The following is a 16,843-nucleotide window of genomic DNA, read 5'->3' as shown; positions in this document are numbered from 1 at the left end:
ACTGATCATGTGCTACCTTGTATATAGTTAATGAATATGTTGTGTTTTCCTCCTCTAGTCTGCAGACTCCCCTAATTAGTTACAGATGCCCAGGGGCCCCAGGAATAGAGTAGGTACTCAAAGAGTATTTGCTAAATTTGAACATTGGACACAATGTTTTAAATATTTGTAGAGCCCTCGAAACTAGGCCATTTTGCATACTTGTTGAAAGCATTTAATTATAAATAAAAACATGATTTTCTGGGTGGGTTGTTTACCAGTCTTACCAGATCCTAAGAGTAGCCTTTGGTGCTTGTTTAAAATGCAAATTCCAGGGGCGCCTGGGTGGCTCAGTGGGTTAAGGCCTCTGCCTTCAGCTTAGGTCATGATCCCAGGGTCCTGGGGATCGAGCCCCGCATCATCATCATCATCATCATCATCATCATCATCATCATCATCATCATCGAGCTCTCTGCTCAGCAGGGAGCCTGCTTCCCCCTCTCTCTCTGCCTGCCTCTCTGCCTACTTGTGATCTCTGTCAAATAAATAAAATCTTTAAAAAAAAAAAATGCAAATTCCAGGGCGCCTGGGTGGCTCAGTGGGTTAAAGCCTCTGCCTCCAGCTCAGGTCACGATCCCAGGGTCTTGGGAGTGAGCCCCGCATCGAGCCCCGCATGGAACCCTGCATCGAGCCCCACATCGGGCTCTCTGCTCTGCAGGGAACCTGCTTCCCTTCTCTTTCTGCCTGCTTCTCTGCCTACTTGTGATCTCTGTCTGTCAAATAAATAAAATCCTAAAAAAAATAAATAAATAAAATGCAAATTCCTTGTCTTTTCCCTTGCAGAATGTGATCTAGTAGGTATAGGTAAGGATTGGGAATCTCTGTTTTTTAAGGCACAGTTGAGGAAATTTTCTTTCAAAGAATAGCTCATATTTTTGAATAGCACATTTTAAAATCTTTATACCTAAAGTCACATTTAAATGAATTGAATTACAGAATGTTTTCCAGCAGACTAGTGTACTGAAAGTTCAAATTGAGATTTTTTTATACAGTGCATCTTTTTATTAATTTTCTATTATAAAATTATACGTGAAGTATTAGTCTAGATTGCAGGTTGGCAAACTTTTTTTCCTGTAAAGAGCCAGATAGTAAATATTTCAGGCTTTGCAGGCCACATGCAGTTTCTGGGACACATTCTTCTTTGTGCATGCATGGGTGCCTGTGTGTATATTTTAACAACTCTTTAAAATATAAAAGCCATTTTTAGCCCCTGGGCCATATAAAACCAGACACAGGCCAAAGAGAGTTTGCCAACCCTTGATCCAGATTGAACGGTCTATTTGTTTTTTTAATTTTGTGTTCTTTCTTCTTAGCTGAGAGCCTCCAAGTTGCAGTGAAGGCCTCACAAGCGGGCGATGCCTGTCAGTCATCTGAGGAAGGTTCTGGAGAATCTTCCTTGACGGATACTCAGAGTCCCCCCGAAGAGCCAGGATCATCTCCAGCTTGTAAGTGAAAGTTCAGGCCTCTGCGGTGCCTGAGCACAACCTCTGGAACATACAGTGGTCATATGAAATGAAGGCAATGACTCTGTCCCTATTTGGAGGAGACTTATTGTACTTTTTAAGTTAGAGAAAACCTGGGAATCAGTCTGCTAGGCTAATTTATATATGATAATGACACTGCTGTTCCAAGGACAAGGATTTCAAGAGTAGTTGGTGGGTTATACTGCTCTCTGACCCAGGCAAGCTTTGTTACTTTCTCCAAACCCCACCCTGCCTCAGTTTTGATAAGACTTATTGGAGGACAGTTTGGAATATGGTTGTGAAATAACTTTTAAACTTTGGGTTTTTTTGAAAATGACTCCCTGCTGTTCACGAAAGAACAAGTCCTCCGACTTTATCTCAGAGGCATCAACTCAGCAAACATAACCCAGAAAGCTAGACTCCAGCACATTCCCGCAGACACATGGTTTGGTGGCATGGTTAAAGACAGAAGTGCCAAAAAATCCTTGATCTTTGTCACCATACGCTTCAGTTCAGGTCAGAATTCATTTATTGAAGGCCCTGTTTCAAAATATTTTAAATACGGAAAAGTGTCATGTAGAGAATTAGGTGATTTCTTGGAACCTAATGATGTTGTTAAATGTATGAGCTGAAGATTTCATTCCTTTCAGTTTTCTGAGATAAAAGCACAAAGAGCATATTTCTCATTGTATTTGGGTGATAAAAACCTTATTTCCACCAGGCCTCATTATGCACAAGACAAAATGTCTTTAGTAGCTAGAGATGGGAGGATTAAATTATCTCTGAATTTCTTTAACAACATCCCTTGGTTAATTAGGATCCATGGAAGCAGTACAGTTTTAAAACTCTGGACTTTTTTTGAGATCAACACTAATAATTATTTTGTCCTCTCAAATTTTGCTTGATCCAGTCCTGCATTTCTATTTTCAGAAAGTGCACATGTGTTTTTCATTTTGACACAGCCCAAATTCATCAGGGGAGTTGTACCGCCCTGGGTGATTTCCTTTTAAGAGAAGAAACTCATTATGCCATCGAGGGAGTTCCATCTAAAAATACATGGGGGGGATCTGCTGCTCTCAGCCTCACCCCGGGGACAGCTGAGGAGGCTCCACACGGCCCCTACAGCTGCTTAGTGCACCTGGCTGCCTCTTCCCTCCCTCAAGACCAGGCGGTGAAGTTTCTCCCTGTCTGTACCCACATCTCCCCAGTCACGGGGACACATATGACATCTGTGAAAACTGTTGAGAGGCTCTTTATAGTGCCCTGATACCAGGATTCACATATGGAAGGGACAGGGGCATGTTGCTAGGGTCCTGTACCCCCTAAGAACTCTTTGTTTCTGGGCTGGATTGGAGCCTGCTGCTGTAAGAGTTGGATTCTCTTTATAAAGTTGGTGGAGGCAAAAGACGATTCCCAAATGAGGGCCTTTCACTGACTGTGTCAGTTCTTTGTTGGACTTTAAGGACTGGGTCCTTCTAAGTCAAGCCCATGCCAATCTGAAGTCATAGACCAAGCGAGGCCTTCTGTTTTCATCCTCAATATACCTAATCAGATGGTGAATATAATCTACCCCTTCCTGAATTCTAGAGATCTGAAACTGAATAAGGAACAGAGGGACCTGATCACTTGGCTCACCATCAACTTCTTTGCCCATTTGATGGTCCTCATTGCCATGCAGTGGGGAGGAGGGAGAGCGAGATAATGGGTAACTCTTTGGTAAAGTCTTGGGTATCTCTCTTAAGAAGTAAGTATAATGCCCAGTAGTGGAACCATTTTTTGAGTGACAGATAAATTTCTATAAAATGTCCCTCACTATAAGTGAAAAGCATTGATCAGCCTGGGCAAAACGAATTTAATTTTTAGCTGATAGAATTCGAAGCAGTTTCTACTTTAACAAAAAAATTCTTTGTAATAGAAGTGGCTTTTGGAGTCCTAGAGGACTTTCATTTAGAGAAGGAGAAAAAGTATTTTCTCCATCAGTAGTAAAGTTTCAAGATGGCACCATGTGTTCCAGTGAATATTTCACCAGGGCCCCGTCTGGACATGGTTCCAGAGGAAGTCTGCATGTGAAAATGCTTTGGAAAGTCTAGTTTAAATCAGCCTAAGGTGAGCATAGTGTAAGTTTTAATGGAATTCCCATGGGCAAAGAAAATCCCACCAGCAGAGATTTAATGGACGGAGTGAAATCTGTTTCTTAAAAATATTTCTGGATTTAGAAATATTTCTGTGTTTCATACATTAAATATACAGTATTTACAGTTGTGAATGTAGCATATAAGCAGTATTATGAGAAAAAAACACTTGGAAATTGTTTTTAAAAAGTTACTTGGAGACAGGGACAGGTTCCTATTTGTACAACTGTGAGCTCATGAAGTATTATTAGCCAACCTGACCCTACTTAGAAAGATATCTCATTCCCAGTGTCGATTCCTCCTTCTAAACCTTGTTCCTGGTCTGCTGCTCTGACACTAGCCACCAAGGAGCCTATCAAACCAGCTGTCTGCTTAGACCTGGGTCAGCCAGCCCTTGCTTTTGCTGTACAGTGCCTGTTTCCAGTTTGCTCCTCCCCAGTGGCTTTTGCCTGGTAAGCAAAAGTGAGATGTAGAATCCCTCTCTCCATATTGCCACCTCTCTGCAAGAAAGAAAGTGTAAAAGACAGGTGATAATTGAGGCCATTTGTCAGTTTGGTATCTCTTAGCATGTAAGCTCCCTGAGGGCAGGGACACTGTGCTTTGCACTGTTTTGGCCCCTTGTATGAGCGTATGTAATATGTGTGATTTTTGTGTTTCTTACTTTGAAATACGTGTCAGCTGTGTACACAAGAACCCTGTTCGCTGGCCACTGTTTGATGATGTCCTTTCTGTTTCTGTCTCACTGGTGTGCCTCCAGCACTAGTCACAGAAGGGACAGGAGGAAGAGGCTGTTGGGATGTGGATCCTGGCACCCAGGGTTTGGGAACCGACTTGGCAGTCTCTGATGCAGGGGAGAAGGTATTGTGAACATTTGTTAGTAAATGGCACCAGTTACTTTGTGTAGTAACGTAACCTCAGGTCTGGGCTGTTGGTGGCAGTGAGTGGTATGCAAGTGTTTTTCCTCAATTGTTCTCAACTTCCCGACTCTTTATTTAACCTTTCTGACTTAAATTTCCTCAAAATGTTCTTGCTCTGCCTCTATCATGTAGGTGTAAACAAAGAAACGATTTCAACGTTATTAAAAGGATTTAAAACTCGAATGTTTGTGTGTCTGCGCACTCTTACTTCTGGTCTCCCTTCTGCCTTTCTCCCTGCTAAGCTCTAGCTTGTCACCCGCCACACTTAGTGGCCCTTGGCCGGGAGGTGGTCCTGGCAGCAGGCGGTGTCCTTAAGGCAGCCAGGTGGTGCTAAGTGGCGGAAATAATGTGGACTTGGACTCCTGTTGCTGCTTTCACTTTCTTTTACCTTCCTGTCTTTTCAGACTGTTTTCCTCTCTCTACCCACGTGGTCACCTACTTTTTTGTGAGACTTTTTAGTCAACCTGACCACATTTTGCTTGGGGCAAAGTGGTTCCAAATGCCTTTGGGGGAGGTGGGGGTGGGACATAGTTTACACATAGGTTGTGATGCTCATTGAAAAACTAAATGCAGGGAACTTCCTCTTCACTTCAAATGAATCTGGGTTGTCAGAAATTGGGAATAAGAATAGGATTCTGGGAGGTGGTTAGTTGGCCTCCCCAGGGTGGGCTGGGGCTCAAGAGTTTTTGTTTTTTTCTAAAATCACGTTAGACTCATTACCAGATACCACTATGTGCTAATATGGAAAAATGACATATGTCATATATTTATGTAATAATTTATATATTATATATTTTTGCATTTATTATATATGACTGAGACACCAAGTCCAAAGATTTTTAAAAATTCGTAGGAGATATGGCTGTGACTTAGTATTTTTTTTTTAAAGTCATAAGCCAAAATAAAAACAGGAATGCAATATTTTATTCTGCTTACTCTGACTGTAAGCTTTCTGACTTATTTCTTCTTAAAACATTCCAACTTTTTTCCTCCTTTTCAGTGTGAACTTCACTTTTCAGTCTGTTGCTTCCAACTGCCTTTGTCCTAGAGGAAGGGAGAGAGAGGAGGGCTGGTTAGTTAGTTAATAGTTTTTCCTTGAATGGAAATCGTGGTGGCTCCCACCCCTAAGGCCTTTTTTCCTTCCATGGTTCAGTAACAGGTAAGTGAAATGAGTGTGTAGGTCCCCCTCATTTGGTGGGTGAACCATGGGGTGAAACTCTCTGGAAGAATTTTAATAAAGCATTTGAGAAAATGAACTGACAAAAAGAACAGGATCGCCTGAAATCAAACATTTAAAAAAAAGTGTGATGGATATTTTATAGTTAGCTTCTTTGATCAGGTAAGGTTTAAAAAACACATTTTTCTGAAAGAATTTTAACCGAAAAATACCCAGCGTGCCAATCACTAGCTGCGGTTATGCGCACACACACCACAAGGTGGCAGACCAGCTCCATGAAAAATAGGACCTTAAACTTGTCTGGTATCAAACTTCGCTGTTCTTGGAAATAAGTAAACCACATGTAACATAATTCAGCTCATTTCTATGTTTCTAATTTGTATAGAGTATAAAAATTCTATAGCCTATGATTTCCTTATTACAAAGGTAATGACTGTGAAGCAGGGACCAAACCACAAGAGGGGAGAGAACGCTAGAACTCACTAGAGAATGGGGGTTCCTAGTCCAGTATCATGGGGGGTGGGGAAGGGCGGGTGGTTCTAGGCACAGGCCTAATGACTCTAAACTTCATGTCCTTTTCCATCTTTTGTCCTTCCTATCTTAGAGGTTCTGGTCAGTAAAGAAATCTTTTATGGGCAGTATGGGGAAGAGTGTGGGGGAGGGACAGGAAGAAGGGATCTGGCTATCTCCTCAAAGCTTCACCAGCCTGAACTGATTGAATTTACAAGTCCAGAGTTACCCAAGAACATTACCACAGCTGACTGTTTCTTGTGGCTTCAGTGTAAAGATGCTCAGATAAGAGCAAGCAATGTACAGGGGACCATAGGTTCTAGGAAGGCAGGAAATTTGGTGATCGCCCATAGCACAAGGAGTGGAGTATACAACGGATGCATGATATTTATTTAGGGAATGGAGTGTGAATGTCCTTACATGCTGGACATCACTGTTACATTTGTAGATAACAGCACTGAATACATGTAAGAAGCCCTACTACTCATGGGCTTACATCCTAGTGAAAGAAGAAAGGTAATAAATGAATAGACAAATGTTCAGTTCAATCCTGGAAACCAGAAATCCTCACTGTCCACATGTGTCTCTAATGTGTGCATTAGGGAGACCAAAGAATGAAACATAGTCCCCCATCCCCCAGGAGCAGGTGGTCTCCAGCCCCACTCATGGCCTCTGCTGATAGTGCTCTTCCTAAGGCGATCACAGATGTTTCCACTGAGCTCAGAGTAGGATCTCGAGCAGGCCAGCTAGGTGCTGACCCTTGGGCCCCCTCTGGGTCTGGGTTTCCTCTCCCAACCGCTGGCTGTTTTGGCTTTGTGAATCTTCAACATGGAGACAGGGAGCTAGAACTCAGGCATGATGTCCTCGAACTTCTAAATCTGGCCTCAGGATGCATGGGGGCAGCCTGGCCCGAAGGCCAACTTCAGTCTGGGCACAGAGAACTCAGCTGACCGTGTGGTTTCCATAAGGTAAATATTGTCCCTTACTGAGAGAGTGCAGAGCTTCCTTACTGTCATCCCTTGTTGTTTTTTTAAAGGGATGTTTGGGTGAAAATTTGCCATGCGTCTCAAATCCAGAGTTTGCACAGATGGGGCTCTCATCAAGGGGTTGTTTAATTCTGTAGGCTTTGATTTCTGGCCAGAAAGAGGGTCACTATAGAAGAGTTTAGGGGAAGTGAAGTGATTTACCTGAGGTCAGAGATTTTGGAACTCTAAGTGCAGCTTTTCAAAAGTAGAGCGATTATTCATTTTCTTATTTTTTACATATTTTAGGTGGAATATAGAAGTTTCCCAGTTTCTTCACAGTCAGAGGTGAGCTCTACACACTTGAAATTATCATCGTCCTCTCTTTAGTTTCAGATAATGAGCGCTTTTTCAAGAATTTGACACTTATGATCTTATCTTTCAGATTATACAAGCGATACAGAACTTAACCCGTCTCCTCTATAGCCTTCAGGTAACTGTGCTCCTCTGATCTTTGACCTTGGGAACGTTTCTCTTAATGCAATGCATTTTACTAGATGATTCCCAGACATTAAAAATTAGAATGTCTGAGAGGTGGTGAATGATCTTAAAAGAATGCCAATTCCCAAAGTGTAGCTCTACTAGTTGCTTGGAATTTCACCTGGTTTTGTAATCATGAGGCAAGACTCCTGCTTTTTAGACCGTTCTTCTCTGAAAGCATAAAACAGTTCTTATCTTTAAAAAATATGGGTGACTGTGATCTGGCTTGAAGTTTACGGTGAAACTCTTAGGTGAGCGTAGCCTGACTTCACATTTCCTGGTGAAAACTTAAATTCGCACCTAAACTTTTTTCACTTTCTCCTGTGGACTGGGGCCTTTAGAGCAGTTAAATAATTCAGGAGTTCCTTCATTCTTTTGTTTGTTCATCCCCCCGGCATTCTCTCTGTGCCGGGCACTGTGCTAAGGGCTGGGCACACAAAGGCTGATGGGGCACAAAGCCTGCCATCAGGTGGCTCACTGTCTTTCACAGAGAGACAGACATAAAAACTGTGCTTGCGTTTAGGATTACAGGGATGATCCCTTAGTTCATGCACAAGAGAGGCCAGATCCAAGCGTTCAATATATGGATTAAAAGCATTTTAATGAGACGAAAGCAATGCTAATGTTAAGTATAAATTGGTAGAAAAATTTGAGGATGTAAGTAAATAAAATGGCTTGTGATTCTACAGAGAGAATTACTATTGTGATGTTGGTATATACCCCTCCAGTTTTTTTCCCTAAGATTTTATTTGTTTATTTATTTTAGAGAGATCTTGAGTGGGGGGAAGGGCGAAAGGAGAGGGGGAGAGAGATTCTCAGGCAGGCTCCGTGTCAAGTGCAGAGCCGGACATGGGACTTGATCCCATGACCCTGAGATCAGGACCTGATCTGAAATCAAGAGTTGGATGCTTGCCACTTTGGAAAACAGTGTGGAGATTCCTCAAGAAATTAAAAATAGAGCTTCCCTATGACCCTGCAATTGCACTACTGGGTATTTACCCCAAAGATACAGATGTAGTGAAAAGAAGGGCCATCTGTACCCCAATGTTTATAGCAGCAATGGCCACGGTCGCCAAACTGTGGAAAGAACCAAGATGCCCTTCAGTGGACGAATGGATAAGGAAGATGTGGTCCATATACACTATGGAGTATTATGCCTCCTTCAGAAAGGATGAATACCCAACTTTTGTAGCAACATGGACGGGACTAGAAGAGATTATGCTGAGTGAAATAAGTCAAGCAGAGAGAGTCAATTATCATATGGTTTCACTTATTTGTGGAGCATAACAAATAGCATGGAGGATAAGGGGAGATGGAGAGGAGAAGGGAGTTGAGGGAAATTGGAAGGGGAGGTGAACCATGAGAGACTATGGACTCTGAAAAACAATCTGAGGGTTTTGAAGGGGCAGGGGGTGGGAGGTTGGGGGAACCAGGTGATGGGTATTGGAGAGGACACAGATTGCATGGAGCACTGGGTGTGGTGCAAAAACAATGAATACTGTTCCGCTGAAAAGAAACAAAAAAATAAATAAAAATAAAATAAAATTATTTAAAAAAGAAGAAAACAACCAAAACAAAACAAAACAAAAAAAAGAGTTGGATGCTTAACCTCCTGAGCCACCCAGGTGCTCCTCCCTCCAGTTTTTTAGAATCATTTTCTATATACTCTACTTTAACATGTACCTTTCTATTAATTCAGCTATTACTCTGTAGCACAATTTTTGGTGGCTGTGTAATATTCAAGTCTATGGCATATATCCAGTTCTTTGTAGCTACAATTCTGTATTAATTAGGTCTGTTAGATATTCTTGCACACTAAGCGCTTTGAATACAGCTGAGTGTTTCCTTAGGATAAATGGCTAGAATTATTTTTTTAGGCTTTTTAATAGATACTACCCCAAATGATCAAACCCATCAACATCCCTTTCTCCTCCTCAATTTGAAAATAGATCAAGGTATCTGATTACCTTATTTTTCATTTCTTTGGTTGCTATTGAAACTAAACTCCTCCCCACTGCCCCTGGCTTATTAGCCATTCCTACTTCATACCTTAGACCTGTTGAATATTAAAAGAAGATTAAAAGTAAGTCTGACTTTAAGTTTTCACCCTAAAACAATTGAAGTCATGCTGCATTTGATGTTTTCTTATTTATGCTTTGCATCAAGACTTCTTTCTTTTATTGACCATCTGCCTATTGCTCTAGTACCCCTATATTAATAATTAAAGTTTTAGGTTATATTTGAATATATGACAGTGATAGTCTCTTCTTACTATTTTTCTATGCTTTCCTATATATTCTTTCCTAAGAGATTTGAATCATTCTGACAAGTTTCGTATCCTCATACCAGGGCTGATAAATTAAAATTTCCTATTTATGAACAAAATTGGAGAGAACTGTCACTTTTGAAGTAAACAGTCTCCTTGTTGGAGAACATGCTGTTTGTCATCTCTTACTTTAGATTAGAAGAAGATGTTTCTGTTTAGCAGTTCTATTCTTTGGACTGTTCCAGATAGAATGTTAAAACTTGAAAGTAGTAGTATGGCTATTCTTCAATGCTGACATCAATTTGATTTTCTTGGCTTTAACTTTGTCTTACTTCTAGAAATGTTGTAAGTAAGTGTGACAATAGCAGGCTTCCTTGTCTCGTGCAAGATCTAATGGGAATCCTTTGGTGTCTGACATTAAGCATGTTGGTCTGGGGTAGATCTTAGAGCTGATTTATCGTAGAAAACAAACATTCCTTCTTTTACATTTTAACTGAGAAATGGCTATAGTTTGAGCATAGTTGACTAACTTTTGGGAGATGAAAACATTGAGTATCTCAGCTTGTGTTGCCTGATGAAAACATTCACAGGTCATCTCTCTTCTTTTCAGTGTTGAATGCCATGCTTTGTGGATTCAGGGTTCGGGAATGCTTACCGAAATGACCTAATTTTTGCACAACATTAGATTGAAGGGAGATAGCAAATTCTACAGTGGATTCTCTTAACCACTTTTGAGCGGGTCTGAGGATGTGGGTTCTGGAAGATGTCTGTTTGTGGGGCATTCATCTCTTTTGAAGCTGAATCTCTTAAGCATGATTGAAGTTTTTACATATGCATTTTCAAATCAGATGCAAATGAAATTTGATCCCAATATTAAGGAAGCAGAGTTAGAGATGGAGAGGAGGTGGAAAGGAGAAGACAAAAGTTGAGAGAGCAAATTGGGAATTTTCCTAAATTCCTAAATTTTCCTAAAGTGCTAGTGTCTTTCCTAGATCTAAGTATCAAGTGCAAATGTGAAAATGAATATCCAGTCTTCAGGGTCACCTCCATGTGAGAGAGGAGAGTGGTCGCATCTCACATGTTGGGTAGACATGAAGAAAGTTTCCTGGTGGCACTTACTTAGCATACTGTGAACTTTTCATGAATGTAGTCTTCTCCCATGATAGTTTCAATATACAAAATGCTGGATTTTTGTTTGTTTTGCTGTATTGATGCCCTTGAAATTTATTAAAATTAATAAATGTGCAGTCTATAGTTTGCTCTAGCCAAGTCAGCAGAGCCCTGAATGGTTATTTACATGCTAATTATTTTGTATTTAAATATAATTAGTACCTATTTTCAATGATAATCATTGTTCTCTTTTTAATAATTTCTAAAAGACTTTAATTAAATATTCGTGTGAGTTTTGGAGTTTTTAAAGTAAGTTTTCAATTGTAAAAACGTGAATTTTATTTCAAAAGGCTACAGCAAATTCATTTTTGAATCTTATTCTAAGACAAGTACTAATTTAAAATTTCTTGGCATTCTTTAACCTTCAAAAGTATGGGGGAACTGTTGATCTAACAAAGAACTACTAGTCAAATCCCCGTATTCCCAGCATCTGTTACATGGACAGTTTTAAAAATTCTTAGGAAAGAAAAATGTGAATTTATCCCTGGGAGAGTAATAATTTTTCATAGCGAGTCAAAACACACATACATACCCAGTATGTGGCCATTTTCAATTTGTCCCTTTTGTGTTTCTTTGTGCTTTAAATGGGAACTTACAAACTTAAAAGCTTCTAAGGGCATTCACAGAGATTTTTTTCCTTTCTTTTTGGTTTTGTGGAATCCTTCTTGGCAATTATTTCCTGTGATGCTGCCAAACTTTTCATAGGCAGATACTGTAACTCCAAATGGTTTTTTAATCTGGTTGGTAATGTCCTCTGGGCTTTAGAATATCTACGTTCCCTTAATCATTCCAGCCTCCTGTTAGCAATCTATTAAACAAATGAATTTCAGCTTAGGACTTTATGTATGACCTTCCTGCAATAATACGAAGAAATAACAGTAACGAGATAGCTTTACCACTTACGTATCTCCTCAGTATGAAATTAACGGCTGTCCTTGGGCATTACATTATAAAAAGATTATTTACCAAAAGTTTCCAAGTGGTTGACTTTTATTTTTATGTTTTCATGTATGTAATATAGCTTAAGTAATTTTTGGTTTGGGACTCAAATAAAGGATACTATCAGGCTTATATAGAATCTTAAGTTCTCGTGAATTGAGTGGAGAGACCTCAGAGAATGAGACATAGACCAGGAATGCAGTCTTGTGAATTTATGTACTGAATTCTTACTCAAAAGACTTGCTTAAATATTACCAACAACCAGCAACAAAACACATTTCCGAAAGAGGGGATGACTGTTGCTTTTGTGCCTTTTTTTTTTTCTTTTTTTGTTGGTTTATTAATTCTCATGCCATCCTGCTAGAAAATGTGGGATAAGCCTCTTTGGAATGTCAAGGTTAGTCTGGGGAGCTAACTTAGAAAGGACAGGAATATTAAGAGGAAAGAAAGGGGTTGTGATTTTGGTGTTCAGAGGTCATTGGAACCTGGAGCACAAGCACATGGAGGCCGTGACTGTTTGCCCCCTCTCCTGCTCTCACAGGCCGCCTTGACCATCCAGGACAGCCACATCCAGGTCCACAGGCTGCTTCTCCAGCAGCAGGAGAGCCTCTCCCCTGGCCCATCCTTCCGAGGGAGCCCCTTCCAGGACCAGGAGAAGTACCGCAACCTGGAGAAGCAGCGGGAAGAGCTAGCCAACATCCACAAGCTGCAGTCCCAGTTCCAGCAGGACCAGCGGCGCTGGCACCGCCAGTGTGACCAGCAGCAGCGGGAGCAGGAGGCCAAGGCCAGCCGGCTGCAGGAGCGCGAGAGGGAGTGCCGGTCACAGGAGGAGCTGTTGCTCAGGACCCGCGGGGAGCTGGACCAGCAGCTCCAGGAGTACCAACAGAACCTGGAGCGGCTGAGGGAGGGCCAACGCCTGGTGGAGAGGGAGAGGGAGAGGATGCGGGCCCAGCAGAGCCTGCTGTGTGGTTGGAAACACGGGCGGCAGAGTAGCCTTCCCGCAGCGTTTTCTCCGGGAAGCACAGAGGTACGGATCTTCCCTGCTTGTGGCAGTGGTGTGTGAGGCAGCTTCTCAAGGACGGGTTTAGTTATGGTCACTCCAGGGATACTGACCTGATGCCTGTCTTTTTGCCCACTGTGATAAGAGCCCCTAAGAGTTAATGTGTAGGGAGCAGAAACTGGGAACCTGCCAAGACTGTGCATACGTGTCTTGACTCACCACAGGGAAATTTGGAAGACCTACGTCCTGTTGGATGGGGGGCTCGTTGTATACTCTGTGACGCCCTTACCTGAAGAAAGAAACACAGAAAGGGAGTCCTCCAAGAAGGCAGAGTTTGTCCTGGCACCCTGCTCGCTGGGAGCACGCTATCTTTCCTGGACTTAAAGGACCCCTTTGCGTGATCTAGTCTTCAGGGTTTCATATAGATAGGCCTTTTACCAGATCAATTAGCTATTAATGTGCATCCATAGGTACTGAGTTTAGCAAATACAGTACTGTTCTGTTAACTAATAATAGTTAATGTGAGTATACTAAGTGAGTATGAGTGGCTGGGCGGGATATTGAAAACTTTCTGAGGATTGTCTTCTATTGGTGCCCCTTCTCCTCATGTTTGACAGTTCCATTTGCCCCAGGAGTTTACTTCGCTGTGCTCTGAACACATGAATGCTTTTTACTGATAGTGCATAAAGTGGCAAAACTTGATTAAGAAAGGTCTGCATTGCATCTGATTTTCCTTTCAAGTTGGGTAAATTATATTTATTGCAAACACCAGATGCATATATTGCAAATACCTCATGCATATATTTTCAACATTTTAGTCAGCAAAAATGAAAATGCTGCTCTCTGTTGAAGTGGAAACACTTCAGTAGAAGGTACCACTGCTGGGGGTTTTTTGTTTGTTTTTGTTTTTTGTTTTTTTGTTTGCTTGCTTTTGCTTTGTTTTTAAAGATAGGCTAGACACACCAAATTGAAGTTTTGATGCTAGCTCATTAAAAGGGGATGGATATAAGACTCTTATTAAAAATCTTGATTGCTAAAACGATTAGAAATAAATGCTTTATAAAACTTGCACAAATTGCTAGAGAAATTATTTTTTTCTGTATTTTCTTGCACAGGTAATGGAACTTAATCGATCCGAGAGTTTGTGTCATGAAAATTCATTCTTCGTTAATGAAGCTTTAGTACAAGTGTCACTTAACCCTTACAACCAATCGACTCTATCAGGTGTCCATCAGGATGCCACTTATCCCCAGAATATAGCTAATTCTGATTTGGTAAGGACTAGTGAAAATCAAGTAGACCTCCAGTTGGACGTTTCTCAGCCCTTGGATGTCAACCATGAACTATGGACAGCCGCTGGGTCCTGTCATCAGATACCCCCTCTCCACCCAAGCAGCAAGGATTCTTGTAAAAATGGTAATTAACGCTTTAAATGTCATCTGTGTGGTTTCAGCAAGAAGCTGTTTCTCTGAATGGTTGGCTCTTCTTCAGAGCAAGTCGAAGTGAGTCCTAGAAGGGGAATAAATTGGTTCTGATGAGCTGGAGTTTGTGGCATAAACTTCTCTTGGGTGAAGTCTGGGGCCATCTTCTAGAAAAGTTGGAACGTGGTTAGAGGGCTGTGAGGATGGCCCAAGATGTAGGGACCAGACAGGGTTTTCAGATCTGTGGGTTAAATGATAACTACCAAGTTGGTTCACTTGTAAGGGAGAGTCATTCCTTACTATACACTCTACCACATTCCAATAGGCATACTCACTGGCGCTCAGAAATAAAACATAGAGACAGGGCTTATGGTCTTCTCTAAAGGAAAGGCAATTTCCTTTAATGTTAGTGAAATCTCTTCTGCTATTAAACACCCCCAAAAATGAAACTGTTAACATCAGTTTGTCATTGTTAAAAAAAAAAAAGTGTTATATATCATAATAACACAATTTGCTAATCCCATTAAAGCATTTGCCAAATATAAATGAAAGGCAGCTTGAGTTACCAACGCCACATGAATCTGAGTGATTTAAATCTATGTCTACTATAAATTGTTTTCTGTGGGATACGAAGTAGGGAATGGGAAGAACTTGAAACCTCTCTACCAAAAAACAGATGGCATGCAATAGAATAAACAAGTGGCCGGCCACATGGATGTGAAATAAATCACTGACAGCAAAATCATTCAGAAACGTAAAACAAGCAGTAGTATAGAGATCTTCAGAACTTGACACGGATTTGTTGCCATGCTTCGCGTATATTCTTAGTTTGTCAGCGGGAGGAGTTTTCAGCAACAGAGACTTTTGAAGGTACTCAGCCCTTCGAATCAGAGAGTAATAATTCTGACCCCACCCGAGGGTTGATCTATTACTAATCTAAAAGATGCAAATTCTTCATAGTGGATAATTCTTTTCATGACTTAGTCACTCCTGGAACATTCTTATTTCTTGTCAGCATTGGGAGAGGATGAAATCACTCCTCAAAGCATCATTTCAAATATTCCTTAAATTAAAAAAATAAAATAAAATGGAATGGTTCATCAGGATTTTTTTTTTAAATAGGTACAATTTAGAGGACATAACCCATTTATTATCTTGTGGATTTCGTATCGTGGAGACCACATTGCAGTAGGCTTTTTCTAGGTAAATGTTGCTTTCCTGTGTTGATTCATTAAATTGCTATTCACGGTGTTTTTTATGTTTTTGTCAGGGCAGTTTTTGCATCCTGATTTGGTGGAATTCAAAAACTCAGTTTGAGTTAAACCACATTCAGCTTTTGTTTAAAAGAAGCATCTCTCCCTTTTTGTGTATCTCCCATCTTCTTCTGTTGACTTGGGCTTCAAGTTATAAAGCTTTTAAACATTTGGCAGCATCCTTGCAGGAGATAGAAAGTGTACTAAGGAAATAAACAGTGATTAAATCCAAAACCAGTCTCGCCACATGTAAGGAATTAGAGAGAGCCAAGGGAAATGCTGAGAAAATGTACTTAGGCTGCAGCTCTTGTGCGTCCAGCGGAGGCCAAGGACACCGAGGACATTGGCAGAAGAGAGGAAAATCAACTCTGGCCTGAGTCTCTCGGGAAATCCTGGTGTGTGTACTAAGTAGGGATTAGATCAGAATGCAGTGTGTGCTGTTCATCACTGGAGTTTTGCAACTGGTCAGAAAACTCTGTTGATGTTTGTTTACTCGAAACAGGCTAAGCAGTTTCTGGAGGAGAGAATAGAAGGAGATTAGGAGGTGATAGAGAAGTGGCATGAAAATTGGATACATGTTCTTAGGAGGGTGGCCAGGGCCAGATACGACTGTTCAAACCGTGCTGGTGTGTTCACAGCTTTTAATGTTGACAGCGCAAAATAAGCGGCTGATGGTGGTCTTTGCCGGACTTCGCCCGGGTCCCCCATGTGTGCTGGTGGTGGGGTGGGGGGAGGGTGCCTTTCTGGCAGAAGGTGGCCTGGGTGTGCGGGTGGAGAGAGTGGTGGTCCAGGTGCTGGAGTCCAGGACAATGCCGTGTCCATGTTCACTGTCGCATTCTGCTGCTGCGTCTTGGGGCTAGCGGTCACTCAGCCGCCACTCCTAAGAACGCATGGTTCACAGTATTCAGACTCAACAAAACTTGCTTCTGATGTGGTTGGCTGGTGTTTTTGGGAAATGTGCCTTTAGCCTCCATGAGTGAGTGCTGTGCTGAAGATTTTATCTGTAGGCCCCAAGGTCAGCTGTGTGAAGACAGCTACTTGAAAGGATGGTTTG

At 41.4% G+C, this 16,843-nt stretch overlaps 1 protein-coding gene across 3 annotated transcripts in view; it reads left to right on the top strand.

Moving 5' to 3' along the window:
• Positions 1–16,843, top strand: part of ARHGEF28 (Rho guanine nucleotide exchange factor 28) — a 311,818-nt gene that overhangs the window by 268,229 nt on the left and 26,746 nt on the right. For all 3 annotated transcript variants that reach the window (XM_032848550.1, XM_032848531.1, XM_032848541.1), the window contains 6 exons: positions 1,353–1,484; positions 4,392–4,492; positions 7,510–7,548; positions 7,646–7,693; positions 12,657–13,142; positions 14,231–14,531. In XM_032848550.1, coding sequence (XP_032704441.1) covers positions 1,353–1,484; positions 4,392–4,492; positions 7,510–7,548; positions 7,646–7,693; positions 12,657–13,142; positions 14,231–14,531 — 1,107 coding nt within the window. The remainder of the gene's footprint in view (positions 1–1,352; positions 1,485–4,391; positions 4,493–7,509; positions 7,549–7,645; positions 7,694–12,656; positions 13,143–14,230; positions 14,532–16,843) is intronic.

This window comes from Lontra canadensis, unplaced genomic scaffold (genome assembly GCF_010015895.1).
Source record: "Lontra canadensis isolate GAN:19392208 unplaced genomic scaffold, GSC_riverotter_1.0 scaffold4, whole genome shotgun sequence".
NCBI classification, from domain to species: domain Eukaryota; kingdom Metazoa; phylum Chordata; class Mammalia; order Carnivora; family Mustelidae; genus Lontra; species Lontra canadensis.
This window is presented reverse-complemented; position numbering and strand designations above follow the sequence as displayed.